Raw genomic sequence first — 23,683 nt, forward strand, 5'->3', positions numbered from 1 at the left:
AATGTGAAATTGTACTAGACAGCTATAACCGCTCATATTTGGAGAGACTCAGTGCACATCTGGAGTTGAACTGCGCTCATTTGATCATGATAAACATTAGAAGACAGAGCAGTTTCCTGCCAAACTGGGCAGATTTTGGTTGAAGTCTGCAGGGATAAAAGTGCTTTGGTGAACGGGTGCGTCATGATTTTGGCCTTTTCTGAGGGAGCTTTTAGAGGTGGACGTCTGGTTCCTATCACCACTCTAAGTTTCTCTAGAACAGAGTGTTTTACACCAAACCACTCTGAATGACTCTGTTTACATCTTAACCGTTTAAATATGGAGAAATTTAGAAAAAGTGGTGGGCTTCCCCTTTAATTAACATCCATTGCTGTTGTGAAATGTCGCTGAAATCTTACCGTAACTGGTGGAAATCAAGCACAGGTAGTTTGTATATTATTAAAATTAAAAACAAACATTATTGCAGTGATAAGGTTGAACTCAGCTTCCTTTAATAATCTGAAAAAGGGAAAAAAAAAAAACATTATTTACAAAAAGATAACTTCATATGGATACAACAAATCAAAACTGACCAGCTCTTCACTAAATCTGCTTTCCCATGATTCCTTCAGAGACGCAACCGAGCGACAGTGTGATTTCAGTTCGGGTCGGGCTCAGCGGGACGCTGGCGGCGGCTTTCTGCAGGTTACAGAGCTTAGAGGTTTAGTCTGAGGGGCTGACCGGCCGTCTCTGAGGGGCGTGACACGAGCGCTGCAGAGCTGATGAAAAAGGATTCACACGCCGACGTGAGCAGGCGCAGCATCGATGACATCAGCATCATTTAATATGGCTGAGAGAGAGAGACGGAGAGGGCGAGCGAGCATGGGAGACATCTGAAAAAATTAAAGGAACAGCGTGAGCAAGCATGCTAACGTGGCTAACAATAAATGCAAGTAATAGTCACCAGTTAGCACGATGCTAACTCGCGCCTCCTGACTTTCCTTCACTGTCAGCAGCGTTAGCATTTAATATTTTGACCGAACTTTTTCTTTATACAGTCTAAAAGCCGTAACTGTTCATCGTTTTGCCCTCAGCGTTTACACGAAGAAATAAAAGTTACGCGGATTCAGCATCGGGTTATCCAAACTCGTCGCCGTCGTAGCAAAACCTCTCCGAAATCCTAAGGAGAAGGAAAACTTAACGCACGTTAATTGAAAGAGAATTGAATGATTAGTTATTCGTGTCGGACTGTTTCTGTTGGTCTGTTCATTCTGCAGGTGTTGATGTGAAGAGAAGCTCAGAACGTAGAAAAATAAACCAAACGCAGGTACGAGGTTCTGCTACGACGGATAAAACCACGGCACTGTCCGTCAAAGTGCTCCAGCAGCGAAACAGACGCTGTAAGTGGGTCGGCGCTTTACGACTCGGCCGCTGAGCGGCGGTCTTGCGCGGCCCCTCTGCAGGAGTCCCGGGCGAAGCGGAGGTCCTGGTCGCGCGGGTACTGAGCGCTGGCCTGTGGCTCCGGCTGGCCGAGCGACGGAGGCGGAGGAGAGGAAGAGGAGGAGGAGCAAGGCTGCAGGTCGGCCGAGGAGGCTTTGCCGTCAGAGGCGTGCTGGGAAATGAGCTGGAGCAGCGCGGCCGCCATGTCCGTGCCGATGTCATCAGAGTGCGACGCCGAGGCCGGGAGGTCAGGGGTCAGCGTGGAGTTCGGGACCTTCTCGTTTGATAACGTCGCATCTGAAGAGAAACGGAGAAGAAACCATTTAAAATGTCTAACAGGACACAAGCATGTATTGCTATCTTTGTGAGGACTTGCATACAGGCCTGTCACTATTATTAAAGCCTGACTGCAATTATGAGGGGTGATTTCAGTCAAATTAAGTAAAAAACGTTATATAACTGTCTGTAACATGTTTAGAGTGCAGCACTGAGCAATGTTTGTTTATTTGTTAGTTATATAGTTAATGCTAATGTTTTTAGCATGTATGCTAGCAGAAAGAGTGTTTTTGGCTTATATTTTCGCTCTGGTGTAGAATGTGTAGCTCTGTTTGACTCCACATAACTAACTGTAGACGTGTGCGAGTGTGTGTGTATGTGTGTGTGTGAGAGTGTGTGTGTGCGCACAGTATGGATTCGACAGCACAGCCAGTGTTAGCAACAGTAAACACAGCTAGGAAACAAGTAGGGTAATCAGCAAATTTGGTTACTTCAGGCTAAACAATGAACAAGACAACAGAATCGTTAATCACAATGACATTTGTCAGCTGAAATTTCATAATGTTAAGAGGCCCATGTGTGTATTTCTGTAGCTGAGCTAAACCTAAACCTAAACTAAAGGCGACCAATCAAAAGACGATCGTTCTGTACATGTTCTTTCAGAAGACAAAAAAAATAAAATAAGTTGTGTTTGTGGTGAAATTGATGAGCAACACGGCCACATTTCTACATATCACCTTTTACTGTTATCAGCTGTAAAGGTCCTCACAAAGGGCTAAATACAGGTACATACCTAACTGACAAACATCATTTTGACAAGCTGGTCCCTCAGAGACCCCCAGGCGGCCCATATCTTTGCTCTGTCCCTACACAGTTAGTTGAGTTGGAGCAGCTTGAAAACCAGTAAATTATTATTATTTCCAAATAATAATTACAAATTTCCTATGAAGACATGACGTTTCCATCCAAAGGATTTTTTGCCAAAATTTAAAAGTTAACGCTTCAGAAAGTTTCTGGATGCAGGCTGGAGGGAGAGAGACTGTTGCTAATATTCAGAGGTGAGTAATAACTGGTTATGTTACTCAAACACGTGGCCTTCAGTAAAACACTGATGGATTTTTACTCTCCTCAGTGTTTTCAAAACTATTTTACTTCCTCTCAAATATTTGGGTGAGTAAAGAAATCTGCCTTTTACTCCGTCACATTTCAGCCATTCATATTTAGCTACTAATTCCTTAAATTTCATTGTTTTGTTGGTAAAAATGTAAACAAATAAATGAAAATAAAATAGCGTCTTGGCTTATCGAGAAGCCGAAGGTTTACAATTTGCAAGAACGACAAATAAGCTTTTATCAATAACCCGAACGCAGGCAACACATTTTTGATGAAATGACATCATTACATAAAGTAATAAAGTATTTTATCACTAGAAGTCAGTTTGTGTAGAAAAGCCTCTAAAACAGGACATAACTACGTATTTACTCATTAACACCGATTATTTAAGCCTTACTATTTACTTAACTATTTGTTTACTTCAGTATTTATCGATTTTTTTACTGTTGTTCCTGTGGAACTGATGATTTTTTACTGTGTTTACCTTCGCATTTAAAACTGGTTTCTGCTCACAAGTTAAGCATTATTATTATTATTATTCTTTACTATGACTATGTAAATAATATGATATGACTAGGGGGGTCAAAGCAGGGCATCTCTTAGGACCCCCAAACATTCAGAAATGTCCCTGTGCATAAAGAGACTTCTTTAGTTCTTTAGTAAAGGGAACGGCTCTATATTGAACCATAAGTTTCTCAAGCTTAAACTGTTCTGCAGATTGATGGAGAATGTGTTCCATATGGTTCTATACAGCATCAAAAAGGGTTCTGCTATGTTATACAAGCTTGACATCATAACAATAGCAGAACCCAACACATTCTCCATCGATCTGAAGAACCATTTCAGCATGAAAAGGCTTCGAGTGTTCATGGTTCTACATACTACTACTGTCTTTAATACAGAACCCTTGAAGAACCATCTTTTCAAGAGTGCAGGAAACCACTACAAAGTGACAGTGTGAAGAAAAAGTCCTGAAAGAACTCTGAAAGCTCTGAACAGTAACTGAAATAAAGCTCTCCAACTCTTGGCGGAGCTGCTGAAACGTTAAAAGAAATAATACAACGCTTAGCTGTTACCAGAAAAAGCTCAGTGGCTCCTTTAGTATTCAGTACAGACTAGAACGCACCGCTGGGTTTATCCCAACCTACAGAACTGCACAGCGCCATTCCACCTCTCCACCACCAGATGGTGCTAAAGTACATGACTTACACTGAGAGTAATCACAAACCTCCTGAATTAACAATGAACATCAAATGGCAACACAAACACTGACCTCCTCTGGGACTCTTAGCTGTTCTCTATTCAAGCAGCTGTATAACAGATTTACTGCAGAGGTTCTGTTTTCTGTGCTTCTGCTGTTTATCTGAGCTACACAGCACAGTGTAAATAAAGAAACACAGAGGGCGCCAACACAAATAACCTCACGTCTAAAGGGGAAATTTCCCCAACTTTCTGCATAATTCAGTGTGTGAGGTGTAAACAGAGTGATTGAGTGGTTTGGTGTGAAGTGGTTCAGATGTCTTTACAGTGGTGATGATGGGAACCAGGGGTCGCCATGACTACAACACAGATATAGACATTTTATTTACTATCCAGAACCACCAGTGAACCTACACGAGTCTTCTGAGTTCATATGGAATGTTGATGATGGAAAACAGTGGAAAATCTGAAATAATAAGTTTTCTTTGAGGACTATTTTGCCTCACAGCACCCTGCATATTATGTATCCCTCCACCATGAATGGAGTTTAAGTTCTCAAAACTGTCATAAAACAGTGTCTCAGTCATCAGGCAGTGAATTCATAACCATTTCATGTAGTAACTTTCTGTGAGGGAGCTTTTAGAGGTGGACGTCTGGTTCCCATCACCACCACTGTGAACAGTTCTGACTTGGTAAGTTTCTCTAGAAACACCAAACCACTCTGAACGACTCTGTTCACATCTTAACCATTTAATTATGTGGTAAAAGTTCAAAATAGGTGGGATTCCTCTTTAAAGAGCAATGAACAGCTGCATACCTCATCACAAAGAGAGCAAAATTATTCGTTTAGCACTGGTGTTCATGATGGATCATGTGCTAGTGCTGCACAACAGGAACAAAATACACCAGTATGTTAACACTCAAATATGTTCCATCAAAATAACTGGCTCAAGTTGCAATTAATTTAATGAATATGTGGACACCCTCATCCTGAGCTGTGATTGGTCGGGATCATCGCAGCACAGTAAACGAACACTACACTTTGCAGAACTAACACATCCTCACAGCTGAAGGCCAATTACACACACTGAGCAGACCACTGTTCCCCCCAATGTTGATCCATTTGACTCATGACTGCCTACAAGGTCACAAATACACCAATCAGGCATAACATTCTGACCACCTCCTTGTTTCTACGCTCATTGTCCATTTTATCAGCTCCACTTACTATATAGGTGCACTTTGTAGTTCTACAGTTACAGACTGTAGTCCATCTGTTTCTCTGATACTTTGTTAGCCCCCTTTTACCCTGTTCTTCAGTGGTCAGGACCCCCATGGACCCTCACAGAGCAGGTACTATTTGGGTGGTGGATCATTCTCAGCACTGCAGTAACACTGACGTGGTGGTGGTGTGTTAGTGTGTGTTGTGCTGGTGCGAGTGGATCAGACACAGCAGAGCTGCTGGAGTTTTTAAACACTGTCCAGTCACTGTCCACTCTATTAGACACTCCTACCTCGTCAGTCCACCTTGTGGATGTAAAGTCAGAGACGATAGCTCATCTGCTGCTGCACAGTTTGTGTTGGTCATCCTCTAGTCCTTCATCAGTGGTCACAGGATGCTGCCCACAGGACGCTGTTGGCTGGATATTTTTGGTTGGTGGACTATTCTCAGTCCAGCAGTGACACTCAGGTGTTTAAAAACTCCAGCAGCACTGCTGTGCCTGATCCACTCACACCAGCGCGACACAAACCACCACCACGTCAGTGTTACTGCAGTGCTGAGAATGATCCACCACCCAAATAGTACCTGCTCTGTGAGGGTCCATGGGGGTCCTGACCACTGAAGAACAGGGTAAAAAGGGGCTAACAAAGTATCAGAGAAACAGATGGACTACAGTCTGTAACTGTAGAACTACAAAGTGCACCTATATAGTAAGTGGAGCTGATAAAATGGACAATGAGCGCAGAAACAAGGAGGTGGTCAGAATGTTATGCCTGATTGGTGTACAGTCATGTTCAAAAGTTTGTGCACCCCAGTCAAATTCTATGTATTTGCTGATTTGTTGTTTTTTTTAATGTTAAAATGAACAATAAATAGAAATTGTGCACTTAAAATTGTAGAAAATGCCATATTAAAATAACGTTACCTGTAAATGTGTTAACTTATGATGAGGGTGCTCATACTTTTGCATACAACTGTATTAGCTGGAAAACTATAGTGAATGAAATTTTGCATGCTGGGTGCCAAACAAAAACACATCTCTGCCATAGAAAACCATGGGAAAAAAAAACAAAAAAAAACATCGTCCACACAAACACGTCCAGTGTCATAATATCTGTAGGACAATACACTGTACACTATGTCCACTTACCTTGTAGGAGCACTTGGTAATTTTAATTAGAAACATTTACTATTTACAGTAATGTGAAAAAATCAGGACAGTCATAAAAACCTTTGTCTATAACATATTTAAACATATAGACATCATTTTAACAATATTGAGAGATGGAGGAAATATAACCAAAAGAGAGAAAAAGTGTTTAAAATATTATTTGTAAAAACTTCCAGAAATGTAATCGTCTTGTGAGTAAAAAGTTAGGACACCCCCACATTTATTACTACTTAAAATGCCTGAAATTAGAATCAGGTGCAGCAGATCAGCTGCAAATCATTAGAACATCATTAGAGAGAATTTGAGAATCCCGTCTTATTTAAACCTCGGACATTTAGTTTGGTTGCTTTTAATTGTTGATGTGAGCGGTGAGATCCAAAGAGCTGTCTGAGGCCTTCAGAAACAAGGCTGTAGATGCGTATGAGTCTGGGATGGGATTGAAAAAGATCTGAAATCAGAAATCTGCCATTCCGCTGTCCGAAAACAGTTTACAAGTGGACCACCAACCGAACACAGCATTTGGGTAGAAGAGCCTTGTACCAACTGTGAAGCACGGCGGTGGAAGCGTCATCGTTTGGGGCTGCTTTGCTGCAGGAGGGCCTGGCAAGCTCTCCATCGCAGAATCCACTATGGATTTTTTATTGTATCAGAGGCTGCTTGAGGGAATTGTGAGACCATCTGTCCAAAAACTGCAGCTGAAGAGGGGTGAGGTGAGGTGGACCATGCAACATGATACTGACCCAAAACATCCCAGTAAATCCACCAAGAAAGGGCTCAAACGCACAAAACAGAGTTCTGGAAAGGCCAAGTCAAAACCCGGATCTTAATCCTGTTGAGAGGTGATTTGAAACGGGCTGTATGTAAACCCCTCAAACATCACACGGCCGCAAAGTTCTGCAGGGAGGGAAAACTTTCTCCCAGTCGATGTGAGAGGCTGGCAGACGGTTATAGGAAACATCTAATTGAGGTTATTCCAGCCGAAGAGGGAAATACCAGCTAACTGGCGCATTTTTTCCATTTATTTGTTAATTGTTTTTGTAAATGTGATGCAATTACATCACCTTTATCTATAGATATTGTTTGAAAGATCAAATATTAAAAAACTAAATTTCAAATAAAAAACTAAATTTTTAACAGGGTGTCCTAATTTTTCCACATGACTTTAGATGTCCAGTTACAGACAAACTCTCAGTTCATCAGTTTTCAACTGTAAACGTACGAAACGCACGTTTGTTTCTCATAATACGGCCAACACGTGTTAGGATTGGAGTTTCTAATAAAGTGGCCACTCAGTGCATCAATACTTTGGAACTTACCTTTAACCTCTGCTAGATGAATGTGCTGAGATTTGATCCTTTATTCACTTTGTTTATTAGTTTAATGCAGCATTAAAGTATGTTTAATTTTATTCTGATTAGTACTGAAGAATTCATTCATTCATTAATTCACTCATTCATTCAAAAATGTGTGGATCACTTCTGTTGCACCATCTACTTTGTCAAGGATAACATGGTATACTTTAAAATTAGGGATAAATAGAAAAGATAAACATGCCTAGATTATATTTATGGGTCCTTTCTCACAAAATAGAACAGCCACATTATGATATTCACTATTTTGAGAGCTACTCAGATGAAAGGAGGTCCTGAAATGACTGTCATTTTTTTGGGGAATAATGTGGAAATCAAAAGCAAAACTTTTAAAATGATCAATAAATGTCAATTTTGAATTAACACATTTGAGCACAATGAAAATGAAAATAAAACTTTCTCTACAGCCTTTTTGTGAACGCTATTCATGGCTGGTTTTCTTTGTGACATTATTTGTAAATCACCCAAATGATGTACCAACAGTGCGGCTAAATTGCTGTTCTGGAAAGTCAAAAAGATTTTTGTTTGCTTTTAAGGTCTGTGCTTTTCAAACGTACTGATATACAGTAATACAGGGTGATTCAAAAAGAGTCATCCGATTTCAAAGCGACATTTTTACAGCCCTGAGGCGCCGAGGAACCAATCACAATCCAATTGAAAGAGGGGGTCATAGAGTTTGAGACTGTCAGTGGAAGATGGCTCCCTTCAGTCTGAGAGGAGATGAGACCCCTGAGCTGAAAGCGTTCTCCTCTTCAATAAGAGTGAATCCGTCATAACTGTGCAGTGTGATTTTCGTGGGCAGTGAAGCTCCAACAGCTCAGAGCGTTCGTCGTTGGTTCCACAACACTGGATGATCTCCGAAATCGCACTGAAAGAGCCGTGAGTGCAGCGACACCCGACACGCTCAATCCAGTATGGGATGAGTTTGACTATGGTGTTGATGTTGTCTGTACAGCTGGAGGAGGTTCATACTGAGACCTTGTACAACTACATAATAAACTTTATGCTCATTTAAACCATTTACAGTTTACTGCATTGATCTGTAACGATTTACAAGAGAAATAAATCATTTTGAAATCAGATGAATCTTTTTGAATCACCCTGCATGTCTTGTTTTAGATGTAGGTCTTTGTGCAGTGTAGATGACAATCTTTACACAATGGTGATGACAGAAAGAAAAACAAAGACAATGAATAATTTCTCAAATACGTGACTGGAAACAAAAAACAAAACTAAACCAAAACAAAAACATGCAGGTGGCTTGAATGGTTTCTTTATAATTTATTTGATGTTCGTCCCGACAATACAGACTGTGTTCCTGATATGATTTCCTATCATACCGACCAAAAACAACAAAAAAGTGTTTCAGAAGAAAAGACAGAGGGACAGAGAGAGAAGGAAGGGGGGGAGGGGGGGGGTTTAAAAAGTGATGGAAACTGGAGGGAGACTAAAAGACTAAAAGATCACCTTATCTGGGACTGTTTGGGCACCGCGATGAAGAACGTGTCAGTCCATCAGTAGGAAAACATCGGCCTTGTTCGGTGTTAATCTGACTAAAATAAGGAGGGAACGTTTCTCAGTGTTGCGATTTAACCTGGTCGTCTCCCCTAGGCTGCGGGACGCCTCCTCACAAGGGACGATAAACCGAACTCCAGAGCGAAATAAACGGACGAGTGAACTGATCAAGAACCTGTGAGGGTTCCGCTGGTCTCTGAACGGCCCTAAACCAGAAGACGACGAGGTAAAGGTGAGGAAAAAGCAGAGCAGAAAGAGGGATTTATGTTCAATGTGTGTATGAACGTCCATAAACTTCATCCTGGACCAACATCGACACCCTGAGGTCCATCAGTCCAGAGCCCCTGTCATAGGGGTCAGTTCAGGTCAAATCTCGCAAAGAAGAGTGAAGCGCAACCTTCATAGGGCTACATGACACCTACATAAGCCTTTCAGGACAGCTGACATAAACCTACATAGACATTTTTCAAGGCTTATGTCAAAAAAAAGTCAGAGGTCAAAAGTTTGAGGCGAAATGACGAAGCGGTCAGTTGTCGAAGGCCTACGCTGGTGTCATGTACCCTTACGAATGCAGCCCTTCGGTAAAGAGTTACCAAAAAATGAAGAACCTACACTCCTAAAAATATTTGAGGGTTCTTTAGCAAAGAAAAATGATTCTATGAAGACCAATGAACACTAAAAGAACCTTCTGCAAGATTACAGGGTTCTTTGGGTCATGAAAGCTTTCTTCACATTGATGGAGAAAGTGCTGTAGAAGGTTCTATATAAAACCTTTTTGAAAAGGGTTCTATATAGCACCAAAAAGGTTCTTCCATTTTAGAGTGTCAAGCATGTAACAACAGAACCCTTTTCAAAAAGGTTCTATATAAATCCATCTACAGCACATTCATTCACATTTTCCATCAAACCGAAGAACCCTTTCATGATGCAAAGAACCCTTCAATCTATGTAGAACCATGAACACTCAAAGAACCATTTTCATGCTTAAATAGTTCTTTGCATGGTGAAGCGGTTCTTCAGACTGATTGAGAATGTACTGTAGATGGTTCTATATAGACCCTTTTTGAAAAGGGTTCTATATAGCACCAAAAGGGTTCTTCCACTGTTATCGTGTCAAGCCTTTTGGGTGCTATATAGACCCCTTTTAAAAAAGTTCTATATTCGAACCGTCTATTGCACATTCATGCACGTTTTCCATCAATCTGAAGAACCCTTTCATGATGCAAAGAACCCTTTAAAACAAGAACAATCAAAGAACCATTTTCATGCTTAAATAATTATTTGCATGGTGACACGGTTCTTCAGACTGATGGAGAATGTGTTGTATACGGTTCTATATAGAACTTTTTAAAATCTTTTCTATACAGCACCAAAAAGGGCTCTTTTATTGTTACAGGCCTTTTTGGTGCTCTGTAGAACCACGTAATCCACTCCTTTGCAGTGAGTAAGACATAACAGGTGGGACTGGGGTGATATCACCTGTAAAGACCCCTATAACACGGGCAAACCGGTTCTATTGTACATTTTAGTCTTGTGTGCGTGTACCGACAGCTGAATGAGCCCCGAAAGACTGCGTTCATGAGCGAATGGGTGAAAGTGGAGTATTCTGTTCCCACAAAAAAAGAAACTGAACACAGGACGATCGTATGAATTTCATAAAAGCTTTTTTTTTTAGCAAAAAGAAAAAAAAAGGTATTTGAAATAATCACGACATTGATTTACTTTCTTCAACGTTTCACTAATTCTGCCTCTAGACTGTAGGAAAAAGAACAAAAAACAAAAAAGAAACCTCAAAAAATATACAATCGCTTTGATGGGGAGGGGGCGAGTAACACAAGTGACTAACGAAGAGAGCCGGAGCGCCCCCTACTGCTTTGGCCAATCGACTATGTTTAATTAACCAATCGCGCTCCCTAAAGAGTAAATTCAGACTTGCCCTTGCCATCGCTGCCGGAAATAGAGGCGGAGCTGTCTCGTGTCACTGCCTCGTCTGATTGGACGCCGTTGCTTTCGTCTGCTTGCCCCGCCCCCGGAGGCGGGGCTTTAATGATCTGGCTCAGTAAAAGCGAGAGTAGAGTGGTGGGGTCATCCTGGGTGGGCTCGGCGGGCGGGGGGTTAGACGAGCCCTGTAGGAGAGAGGACAACGTGTGGCTGAGTAACTCCAGCTGCTGCGTCGACTCCGGATCAGGCGTGGAGACGGCCGGGGCCGCCGAAGGGAGGGAAGAGGAGGAGCCCTCGGAGCAGGAGCTTAGGAGCTGCTCGGCCATCTGCGGGAGAGAGAGACGGTCCGTCTGACCCTGCAGGAGGTTCAGCAGCACCGCCAGCTCCGTCTGATTCAACTGCTCGGCTGCCGCACCGAGACCTGCAGGTACACAACATACAGCACATTACTTTTATAAGAAAGGCAGAAAAACGCATCAGAGTTTGAAGGTGATAATTTATGCATCGACTCTGGAAAATCTATGACGGATTAAAATTGTTATAACAACATTCAGCACAGTATGAGCTCATTTTCAGGCCAAAATACAACTCAGACCATTTTCAAATCTGTTTTTCTATATACCACTTAAGTTTCAAGCTGCACTATGTACGTTTTGGGGATTTGGAGACCTCTCTGGTGGAAATGTGTAACTGCACGCAGTGTGTGGAAGAACCTTTTCTAACGTGGGCTGTATTTCGGCCACCTTCCCCGATCAGACAAATCTGCTAAATGAAAGAGAATCCAAAGAGAACTCAGTCTAAACTTGGTGAAGGAGCGTCTTCTGAGGATGTGGGAGAATTATCTACTATTGTCATCATATCTTCATCAGTATGATGTTGATTTTGAGATCATTTGAGGCCAAAACATCGAGCCGGACCTTATTTTTGAGTGCGTGACGTTAATATATAAAGACGTATAATGTGGTGTGAAAAACTCAAATGATTTTCAAAAAACTTTTAAATGATTATTTCAGGCTTTACAGGGCGACTCACAGCAGCTCACGCTCACCATATTTTAGCCTGTTTTTATTCTCCTCACTTGGTAATGATTCTTCCTTCCAATCATGATGGGATTCAAATGATAAACTAGCATCCAGTGTTACACCAAAGTACTGAACTGTAGCTTTAGCAGCACCTTATTTATATCGTCTCTGTCCAAAGAAAAACATGCATCTCCATTAATTTACACTTAGTTTTCTGCATCATTTGAACACAGTGGTTGTCCTTTACATCGTGTGAAGATTTTATGATGAATGGACCAATAGCAAAGCTCTAAAAATACTTGGAATAAAATATCTTCACATTGACTTACATTTAAAGTAAAGAGTTTTTGCCCTCTCCTGTAAAGTTACTATTTTGAAGATACTTGTTTTTCTTTGGACAGTAACGATATATAACTTACATGAAGCACAGCCTAATTCATGCGGATGTAAACCAATAAAACCACAGCATTCAGCAACTCATGATCCAATGGTTGTGTTTGTAGGCGGAGTTTGAGGCAGACTGAGTGCACTGCTTCCCCTACTGATTAAAATTTAATGTTAAAATCACCACTGGAAGGAATAAAATGTGAAAAAAAACAACGTCAGTGTTTTTAAAGATGGTAGAATGACATGATTGTGTAGTGCAATTATTTTCCTAAAATATCAGATTCAAACGCTGTATTATTGCAGTGTATGACACTAGCTTGTTTTGTATTGTTTATTTTGTGGGCGGAGTCAGTTATTGGTGTTATAGAGGATTGATTGATAGGTTTGGTTAGTGAACCGCAAATCAAGCCTTTTTTCCCCCCCATTACGTTCAGATTTACGTACCTTACCAGGTGCGAGTTTGATCGAGCAGAAAATAAAAAACTGAAATTTGAACACGCTCATTTTGTGATTAGATTTAATAATAATAATTTTCATTTATATAGCACCTTTCATGCCGATGGCAGCTCAGAGTGCTTTACAGACAGGAGATAAAGCTTAAGAGTAATACAAGAAATTATGAGTATTCATTTAGAGTCATAAGTAAATGGCAGATCAGATTAAAAGATAAATAACATGAGACAGAGCTTTACAGAAGCGCTGAGTTAAAGAGCTGCGTTTTCAGATGTTTATTAAAAGTGAGCTCTGAGCTCGACTGTCTAATAAAAGCTGAACTGAGCTCCACAGTTTAGAAGCAGAATAACTGAAAGAGTCTCTCCACGTTTTCTGTGTTTTACTGAAGGAGTTCAGAAGGTCAGAATCTGCAGATCTGAGATCATGAACAGACATTCAGGAGCTTTAAGGTCATTTTGAGCTTTAAAAACTAGTAGCAGAGCTTTAAACTCTCTCCTGAACGATCCAGGCAGCCAGTGGAGCTCTTTTAAAGCGGGACTGATCTGATTTCCGTGTTGTGTGTGTTAGGATGCGGATACATTTTGTACGAGTTGTAAAGGATGTATTTAGGGCTGGGCGATAAAACGATAATTATCGCAATATAACTTTTCCTCGATAGAGCGATACGACATGTTCGATAAATGTTTGATATAATACACCGCTCTCACACTTCCACGTTCTACGAAAGCCTTGGTGGCGTTTTCTACTGCAAGGAAAGTGACACTACTCTGCTGTCTCCAGGAGAGGGCGCACTTCCGAGTTTTTCTACATGATTAGAGAGGGAGGGGGCGACGAGTAAGATGAGTCTTTAGCAACGGCTGAAACGCAGAGTCATATATTCCCTTTCTGAGTGGAGCGACTGGTGATCTGTTCTCCTGTGACCGAGCGTGAGTGACGAGGTCAGTGGTGTAACTGTAGTGACCTACAGTGAACTCACCTCTTTCCGTACATCCTAACAGCTTTAGCAGCGTTAAATCACGTCTGCTCCTCTCAACTACAGCGCTGTTACAGCGCTCAGTCATATTTAAGTATTAATGCATTCCCAAGCAACGAAAGTGAAAGAAAGAAGTGGGTTCATGTAAATTACAGCCCTGATTTAAAAGAAAGTAAACTGAGGAAGCTGTGAGGCATTGGAGAGTGGGAGAGCGCTATCTTTCCAGACTAGCTGTTTTTAGCAGCTGGCTAACCTGAAGCAGCGCTCTGTCACTCCAAAACACGGAGAATTGATGATACTGTAGATCAGACAAGACACAAAAGCACCGCTTTCAGTTTAAACGTACCTAAAAGTCGGACTCTGTTTGTCTGGTGTTGATATTTTGCGGTTCACCACTTAAACTACTACAACAGTATAGAGAAATCCAGTCGTCGCCAGCTGGTGTCTGAATACTGTGATGTCATGTGTAGCGGGGTAGCCGAGCGCTCGGCACCAGCTAAAAATAATCTGTTTTCTTTCTTAAATTATGACTATTACAAAATTAGCCATGCTTTTCCAGCTGGTAAAAACAGCTCAGCGGACACTTTCTCCCACTCTCCCATGACAGATGTGTGAGATGTTCCACTGTTTGGTGAGTGTTTGTCGTGTTCTGAACATAAAGGATAGTTTAAAACAGCAATTAACCACCCAGGAGCAAAAATCAGCCTTCAAACTTGAAAAAAATAATCATTTGACATTTATCGCGATATGTATCGATATCGAACAATATGAATTTATCGTGATAACATTTTTGGCCATATCGCCCAGCACTAGATGTATTGTTTTCTTAGGAAGTCCAGTAAGAAGATCATTACAGTGATCAACTCTGCCTGTAACAAATGCCTGAACAAGTTTCTCTGCGTCGCTCAGAGAGAAAAGGCCGAACTTAAGCGATATTTCTCAAATGATAAAAATCTACTAGATTTGACCGAATTCAGCTTTGTTAAATTAGGGCTATTTTCTCTCGACACCTATGTTTATGAGATTAACGGCACTTTGGTTTCATTGACAGAGCGGTAAACCGCCGTCACGAGGAATTAAATAACAGACCCGCGAGCTCTGTAGTGGAGATGGAGGCTGGGTGAGCCGAAGGGGGTGGTGGGGGTGGGCTGGGTGGAGCGTGGCAGTTCTCTTTGCTGGGTGGTCCTCCAGGGTCCTTCTGGGGCACTTTGGGAATAGGCACGTCCTCGGACACCCCGCTCTGCCTCTGTCGCCGACGCTTCTTACTCCACAACTCGTGACAGTCCTGCCAGTGAGGCAAACTAAATACACACAGACAGAAAGTGAGAGACAGAAAGAGCTGCTCTTCTGAACCGACCTACATTATGAACAAGTTTAAGGGAAAGTCCACTGAATTTTCAAAATTTCAGCATAATTAAATGGTTGAGATGTAAACAGAGGCATTCAGAGTGGTTTGGTGTTTCTACATAAACTTACAGAGTCAGAACTGTTCACAGTGGTGGTGATAGGAACCAGACGTCCACCTCTAAAAGCTCCCTCACAGAAAGTTCCTACACGAAATGGTTATGAATTCACTGCCTGATGACGGAGACACTGTTTTATGATAGTTTTGAGAAGATTTTGGCCTAAAAATCCATTCATGGTGGAGGGATACATGTTGAAGCAAAATAGTCCTCAAAGAAAACTTATTATTTCAGATTTTCCATCATCGACATTCCACATAAACTCAGAAGACTCGTGTAGGTTCACTGGTGGTTCTGGATAGTAAATAAAATGTCTATATTTGTGTTGTAGTCATGGCAACCCCTGGTTCCTATCACCACCACTGTAAAGACCTCTGAACCATTTTACACCAAACCACTCTGAACCTCTCTGTTTACACCTCACACACTCAATAAGGGAATTTTGAAAAATCTGTGGAATTCCCTTTTAAGACTTCAACAAAATTCATAAATTTACATTATACACGCGATAGTGTTCTGTATGCTTTACAACTGTATACACTTTAAAATTCAGGGACTTTCAAAGACTAGTCCTTCATTTACTTTTCAGAGCTCTACAGTAAAAACAGGCGCTACTGATTTGAAATGAATGAGCTCACAGAAAAATATATAAGCACAAAGATAATATGAACTCATTAATTTCCTCTTTTCATCTGTTAGTCAGAGATGTTTAATTCAGCAATTACATTTTTCACTTCTTTCATTTCATCCTGTCTTATCTAATTAACACAAAGCAAGTCTCTGTATCAGTCGTTCTGATGAGTTTGGCATGTAAGCCTGCTGGCTGCACAGACATTTCTTACTGTACATCTTGATAGTTTCACATTTATTTAAAGTGTTTTATCATATAATGAAATTTGTTAGTTTAAAACGAGACTTAATGACAGATTATTTTACTAATTTGGCTTTACTAAGTTGTTGGATCTTAAAGGGTCAGTCCTTGCTGCTGCCCTGGACAGACTCACTGAATGTCCATCACTGATTTCAGAATACTTTACACTGTGTTTTACTCTCAAACAGCCCTGAATCCATGATCTCTGCAGCAAACTAAACAAAACCTTCAAACCTTGTCCAAAATGTAGCGCAGTATCGGTGGAAGTGCAAAAGCAGTGCTTTTTTGACGTAAAAGCATTTACGTCGTTTTTGAGACGTCTCATCCTGCGTTAGTTCAAAAAGTTAGTGCAGGATTTACAAGTCATCATTCAATACATGTCAAACCGTCTACGTAACCAGTGCTGCTGACTAGGAGAGAGGAACTGGTTAGCATTAGCGTAGCCAGGATGCTAACAGCTCTGCTCACCACCGAAAATGTTGGATAACTAATACACAGTTTAGACAATAATGTTTTAAGTCTGAGGAAGTAAAGTGGAGCAGCTGGAGCTGAAAGGACAAAAATTAGAAATTAAACCTGTTCTGCGGTGGTTTGGATCTTAACGTTCGCTCAGTGAGCAGCTACAGACCCAAACAGTGCCGCACACCACAGTACAGGTCTGATTCTGAGTGACTGCTGCTCTAGATGATAAAAACTAACGGCAGGGTAAAAGTGGACTGACTGACAAAGCTGAAATCGAACCTGTTCTGTGGTGTTTGGGAGTGTACTGTTTTGGCTAAGCTATCAATAGCTTAGTAAGCAGGCCAAACGCCCCACAGCACACAACAGGCTCCACTCCAGCTAGCTGAAGCGAAAAATGACACCCATTTAGAGCAGATCTGAGAGCGCAGAGCGGACGGACTGGTGTCTGAGTGTGTTCCGTGGTGAGTGGAGCTCTTAGTCATTGCTGAGCCGCTATTTTAAGTTTTTCTGGCTCTAGTTTTCCAACTTATTCTGTTAGTGCCACCTGTCCGTGAGCTCCCACACCGCCAAACAGGTTTATTCTATTAAATTTATGAGTAAAGTGATTTTAATCAGACCTTTTCTGTGACCTATTTGCTTTAAGCTCCTGTAGGATCTGCTACGCAGTGCAGAGCTTCTCGTCTGGTGTGCGGCAGCGTTTAAATGTCAGTTCCCTTCGTTGGACTAAACAGATTAGTAATTCTAAACAAACAGTAAGACTCAGCCTCTATTCTGCCCTCTGGTGGAAGACAGAGTTCGCAAATCTCATTCACCAGTATCTTCCTAATTTTTTTCTTAAATTGGGTCTTGAGAAAGGTCCTAAGAAAAGGTCTACGTCAGATTCATGACGTGTTCTTAAAGCTCAGAACTGTTCTCATATTTGTGCTGTTGAGTGTGTGTAGATTCTGTTCTTACCTAAGAACAAATCCCAAATATTAAACACTGGTGAATGTCGAAATATTCACGAAAACTGCACAAGTGGGTTTAAGAAGAAACTTCTTAAGAGTTGATGAATGAGGCCCAAAAATGAGAACATAACACTGAGAAGCTAGTTTATCAAAAAGCCTAACTTCTTACTAATTTTGTACACTTTCATGACCATTTAAAAATTCATCCCTATAACAACTAAAATAATAGGGCATTTAAAAAACTACTGCCCTCACATCTTGTGAAGTCAAGCTAGCTGCGGCAGTAAAATCAAATATTAAGTGCACTTACTCTGGGGGCGACATCTTGCTGGGGTCCACATCACACAGGAACTGGCTCGTGAGAGCCTGCTCAGCCGTACATCTCCGAGAGGGGTCGAGGGTCAGCATCCGGTCCAGCAGGTCGAGTGCTGAGGAGGGCAGGCTGTGAAGAGAACGGAAAGAAGAGTGAATTATTACACAGAGCTTTAATTTACTCTAATCGTGTCCGAGTATCTAGTATTTCTAATACTTGTTAGTAGTTTGTCTAGCAGGGGATGCAAGACTTCAGACTTTTAGAAGCTGACAGTTATGTGATGAAAGTCGAGATGAGGTCATGAATAAAACCACAGGAAAAGGAAATGCTTTGCCACAAGCGGCATTAAAAATTCATGACAAAGCCAAACTTCACAGGTCAGTAGAGCATGACGAGCTCTGGGTCTCACTGCTAGCCTGCGGGAAGCCGGAGATACAGACCCTGAAGTTACCAGGCTCCTCACCTGCTGTCTTCTCTGTCACCATGTTGTTAGTGTTAGTGTCAATCACGTGGTCGACTACCTGACATCAAGCTTAAAGAGTCATCACCAAGCGGGAAAGTCGACTAGTCTGTGAAGCCCTTACTGTCCATTCAGTCCTAACCTCACAATGTGTTTGGCTGAGAGGTGTAGTATGAGGATCAAATCTCTAAGGTATCACCCTGCACTGTTATCCTGTAACCTACGGCGATTAACATATGGGCTGTGTTTGAAATAGCCTACAACAGAAGTTTCCAACCTTTTCTAACTCACAGGACACACAAACGATCACAAAGGCCTCTGCAGTCCTCAAGATTTTATTGACCATATCATGTAAAACGCTAACAACTATAATACAATAATCAATGTAGCCTGACAATTTTGCTTTGTTATATAATATTATAATGCAATAAAAACTAAAAAACAACCGTTTTTTCTCTAACTGACTTCATGAGTCAGCAGCTGATGTTTGGCAGCTACCAAGTGCTGGATGTCATGCTGAACAAATAAAAGCTGTGAAAGAAGGTCCGGCTCAGTTTACTAGGTTTGGAGCATAGTTGCCATGTTTAGCCTCCTACTGATGGTGTAATCGGTTTGGCTTTAAAGCTTTACTTAAAGACCTCTGAGCTACAGCACAGAAAGGCAGTTACTCCTTTTCTGTTCTTGTGCATGATAAAGGCCTTTACACACCAAACATAACTTACTGGTGTATTTTCAGACAACAGTAAATTAATTTGAGCATCTGTAAAATTAAATATATAGCAATTTTAACAATGTGGCATTATTTGCACTCATTTGCACAATAACCTTTTTTCCTCTAAGTTTTGCCGGCAGCAAGAGTTCTCTGACCAACGCCTGCTGTCTCTTCTGTTGATAAAATGACAAGCAAGCCGATGGTTCAGCTGTGGTCTACCAACTGGATTTTTGACAAACGTCAGGAGGGTTTGTTTGCCTTCAGCTTCCTCACAGATGGAGTTCAAACTGCGTTACAGACATCTGAAAGCTCCAGCTCCTGAATGAGGTGGCGAAACTGTCCGTGCATCCATCCATTTTGTAAAGACCAAAGATATTTGTCATATGAAGAGATAGTGTACAAGTTTTATGATGAACGAACCAAAAGAAACGGCCCAAAATTACTTGTGAAAAAGAAAAAGGCTACATTGACTTAATTAAAAGTAAAGCATGTTTTTTCCTTTTACTGTAAAGGTATCATTTTGGAGAAACAAGGTTTTGCTCCAACAGCAGTGATATGCTACCAGGTTAGCGTAGCCTCTTGCATCGCCAGAATCGTCTCATTGTCTGAACACTGATGCAGTTTTTCAGCAGTCTTTTGTCTCGCCGCCATCAGCCTCTTCTGAACAAAATCTGTCTCCTAAACATCACTGTAGTTTCATGTGGCATTGCTATGATCACCAGCTACATTGAGGGGGCGCTATATCTGCAGTGGAAAAGCACCATATGGCGGCAGCACACCAGTGCCAGTTTCTCTCTATAGCACTCCCTATTACTGCGCAAGACACAAAATTGTGTGACATTAAAATCTGATAAAGGTCTTTGTATTCATGCACTCAAACGTTCCTGTTTGATTTAAACTGATGAGGATGTGAACTGAACTCAGTAAGGCAAAAGAATGTGATATGTAATAAATAATAATATTAAATCTGGACTTTTTTGTTTAACAGTCTTTAGATGTTTTTTCAGGCTGTACTTTGGGGGAATATTTCTCTTTAAAATGCGAGTTTTAAACATATTTAAACTTACAATGAGAATTCCTCTCGTATTCTGCGTCTGTACTGCTTCTTGGGCTTCATTGTGTTGAAGTAGGGAAGTTTAATGACATCAGGCCAGGCCGCAGGACAGGGGCTGCCGCACAAACGGCTGAAAAACAAACACAGAACAGACAGGAGTTAAAACACTGCACACAAAGGAAGTGCAGTCTGCTTTCCTCTTCAAACCTACAAACTGCACGACAGATCTCCAGCACAGATGCGTCAAAATCAACCTAAGCAGACTGATTATTACACAAAGGAAAGTTTTCTCTCATTTTATCTCATAATCCTGCTTCACTAGCATTTTGAATGACACCTCTCACCACAGATGACAACCAAGAAACAATGTGACTGGCTAGATTTAACTGGACTCAACAGGATTAAACCATTTTCCTCTGGTGAGCTGGTGTTTGCATGTAAGAGCAAATGAAGATATAATGTACGTTGACCACTGAACAACAAAAGACACCAAAATTATCCCAATGCTGAATGTCAGCTTGCCTGGCAAGGGATTTTAACCACTTAGTGATTTACTTGCCCTGAGCAAACAAATGGTCATAAATGTCCGTCACTGACAGACAAAAACTTCATATTTCCAAAATGGTAACTTTACAGGAAATGGAAAAATCTCATGTTCAATGCAAACTCATAAAATAAAATAAAAAAAAACCCGATTTAATTCAAAGCAATTCTGGATCATTTCTATTATTTACTGTAAAAAAAAAAAATCTAGTCTTAAAAAAAAAAGTATTTTACTCTTAAAATAAAGTACATTTTTAAAATAAAGAAACCCGTTTTATATTCTTAAAAAGTAAATAAACTGGGTTAACCTGAAATTTGAGTTCAATGGACTTGGTTAACAAAATGTAAAACAGGTATTCTTCTCATAATTCTTCTCTTAATTTTAAGTTAATCTGATTTACCTGAAGTTTTAAAGCTTTTTTTTAATTAGTGTTCCTTTCATCATGAAATGTTCACACAATAGAGAGCAAAAAGAGATAAAGTATTTCCAAAATATCAAAAAAAAGAAAAAAAATGGAGATACAAGGTTTTGTTTTCTCAGCAACCATATGTATATGCGCATGTGTTCATAACTTTTAGCCCACCATTTAGCCTGTATTTTGGTTTCAGCACATAAAGCAAGTATAAACACAAAGACTGCAACAACCCTAGAAGACCGACCTGATGAGCTCTAGCTGCAGCAGCTCCTGGTTGGCCTGGAAAATGGGTTTCTTTGTGAACAGCTCACCCAGAATGCACCTGCAGAATAAACCAAACAAAAAAAGTACAGCAGGATGAGACGGCAGGTGAACACGTACGCCTGCGAGGTGGCACACATTCAGATAGCACCTCTCTCACTGCTTTATAAGCACTTCTAATAACACCACCTAAAAGGGCAAAGACTGTATCTATGTCTACATGTTTAAACCACAAGCAACAAACACTCCAACAACAAAATACTTTAAGAACAATAATAAGATTCAGTTCATCTTTGTGTTTTCAGCTAATTTACCAATTTATCTGTGTCATTTATACAGTGCTTTTATTTGAACACTGAAATGGAAGATTCTGTGCAGACAGACACACAATATCAACAAACCAAAGTGAACGTAAGGAACCGAAGTGACGTTACCCGCAGCTCCAGACGTCGATGGCCGGCGAGTATCTCTCCTCCCCCAGCAGCAGCTCCGGTGGGCGGTACCACAGTGTGATCACCTTATTGGTGTACGGCCGACTGGAAAGGAGCAATCAGAGACCATGATTCACAGATTAAATCATGCAGCACAGCTTAACTCCACAATCAGTAGACTGGTAACATAACTGTGCTTGATGAAGAAGAAATGAGATGAAATGTCAATCAGTGAGGACACTGAGTGTCTGAAGTTTGCATCTTTGGTTTTACACCAGAGCTATGAAGCTAATGTAGCTTGTTAATGTCAGTCCGTCACTCAAAATCCCTTTAAATGACAGATTTGTACAACCCCATTTCAAAAAAAGTTGGGACACTGTGCAAAATGTAAATAAAAACAAAACACAATGATGTGCAAATAATTTAAACCCTATATTTCATTGAAAACAGTACAAAGACAACAAATCAAATGTCGAAACTGTTTTGTGAAAAATATTTGCCCATTTTAAATTGGACAACAGCAGCACGTTCCAAAAAAAAGTTGGGACAGGGGAACAAAAGGCTGGTGAAGTTGTGTAATGCTAAAAAACACCTGGTGGTTGATTCACAACAGGTCAGTAACATGACTGGGTATAAAAGAGCATCTCAGAGAGGCGGAGTCTTTCAGAAGTAAAGATGAGGAGGGGTTCACCACTCTGTGAAAGACTGGACCATCAAATAGTGCAACAATTCAAGAAAAAACGTTTCTCAACATAAAACAGCAAAGAACTTTTGCTTTTCATCATCTATGGTAATAATATCATTAAAAGATTCAGAGAATCTGGAGAAATCTCTGTATGTAAGGGACTCTCACAGCCTGAGACGAGGGTGAGTCTGTCGCCTTTAAGAAAACATTTAAGAACTTAATATTTTCAAGAATAACACTTGTTCTTAGAATTATTCTTAAAAGAGTTATGAAAAAAAAAACAGAATTCTTCAGAAGTTATTTGAAGAACACAAATTTCTCATGTTATCCTTAAAAAATAAAGCAGAAAAAAAAAACAACACATTTAAGATTTTCTTTTTTAAGACACTTTCGTGAATCCAGCCCCACTCCTCATGGTCACCTCCTCCCCTTCTGCTGCGAGTGGCCACTTAACATAGTTATGATGCACATCTGAGTGGTTAGCCGAAGTGGGCGTGGGCATATACTGAACGTCCTTGATATACTGAAATGTTACTGTACAATACTCATGTTCTTAGAGGAAAAAAAGGAATAAATAAATTTTACAATGATTTTGTCCCAACTTCTTACTTATCACCCCAGCCTACCAGTTTTAGCAGCAAATTATAGATAAACAAGAAAAACTTACCTTTCCTCTGAATTATAGAGGCGCGCCAAACCGAAGTCTGCTAGCTTTATCTGGCCACTGGGCAGACGGGGGGTGGGGTGGGGGGGGTGCAGGGAGAGAAAAAAATAGATATTTTTATATATTTTTATATTTATTTATTTTAAAAACATTTCTTGTTCAAAGAATAACTATAAACATGCGTTTACTGTTCAGACTATAACTAAGCGTAGGTTCAGTATTCAGATTATAACTAACCATGCATTTAGCATTCAGATTAACATGCGCTCAGTGTTGAGACTATAACTGTAAACACACGTTTGCATGTTTATTGTTCAGTTCACAGTGTAAAAATGTTGA

At 40.6% G+C, this 23,683-nt stretch overlaps 1 protein-coding gene across 1 annotated transcript in view; it reads right to left on the reverse strand.

Moving 5' to 3' along the window:
• Positions 1 to 469: 469 nt before the first annotated feature.
• The window catches only part of cdk12 (cyclin-dependent kinase 12), a 46,362-nt gene continuing 23,148 nt past the window's right edge, over positions 470 to 23,683 (reverse strand). Inside the window, exons 8-15 of the mRNA XM_036565859.1 lie at positions 23,348 to 23,404; positions 21,999 to 22,100; positions 21,548 to 21,625; positions 20,358 to 20,474; positions 18,116 to 18,247; positions 15,152 to 15,363; positions 11,223 to 11,648; positions 470 to 1,716 (exon numbers count right to left, since the gene is read on the reverse strand). Coding sequence (XP_036421752.1) covers positions 1,397 to 1,716; positions 11,223 to 11,648; positions 15,152 to 15,363; positions 18,116 to 18,247; positions 20,358 to 20,474; positions 21,548 to 21,625; positions 21,999 to 22,100; positions 23,348 to 23,404 — 1,444 coding nt within the window. The 3' untranslated portion in view covers positions 470 to 1,396. The remainder of the gene's footprint in view (positions 1,717 to 11,222; positions 11,649 to 15,151; positions 15,364 to 18,115; positions 18,248 to 20,357; positions 20,475 to 21,547; positions 21,626 to 21,998; positions 22,101 to 23,347; positions 23,405 to 23,683) is intronic.

Source organism: Colossoma macropomum, unplaced genomic scaffold, assembly GCF_904425465.1.
Source record: "Colossoma macropomum unplaced genomic scaffold, Colossoma_macropomum, whole genome shotgun sequence".
NCBI lineage: Eukaryota > Metazoa > Chordata > Actinopteri > Characiformes > Serrasalmidae > Colossoma > Colossoma macropomum.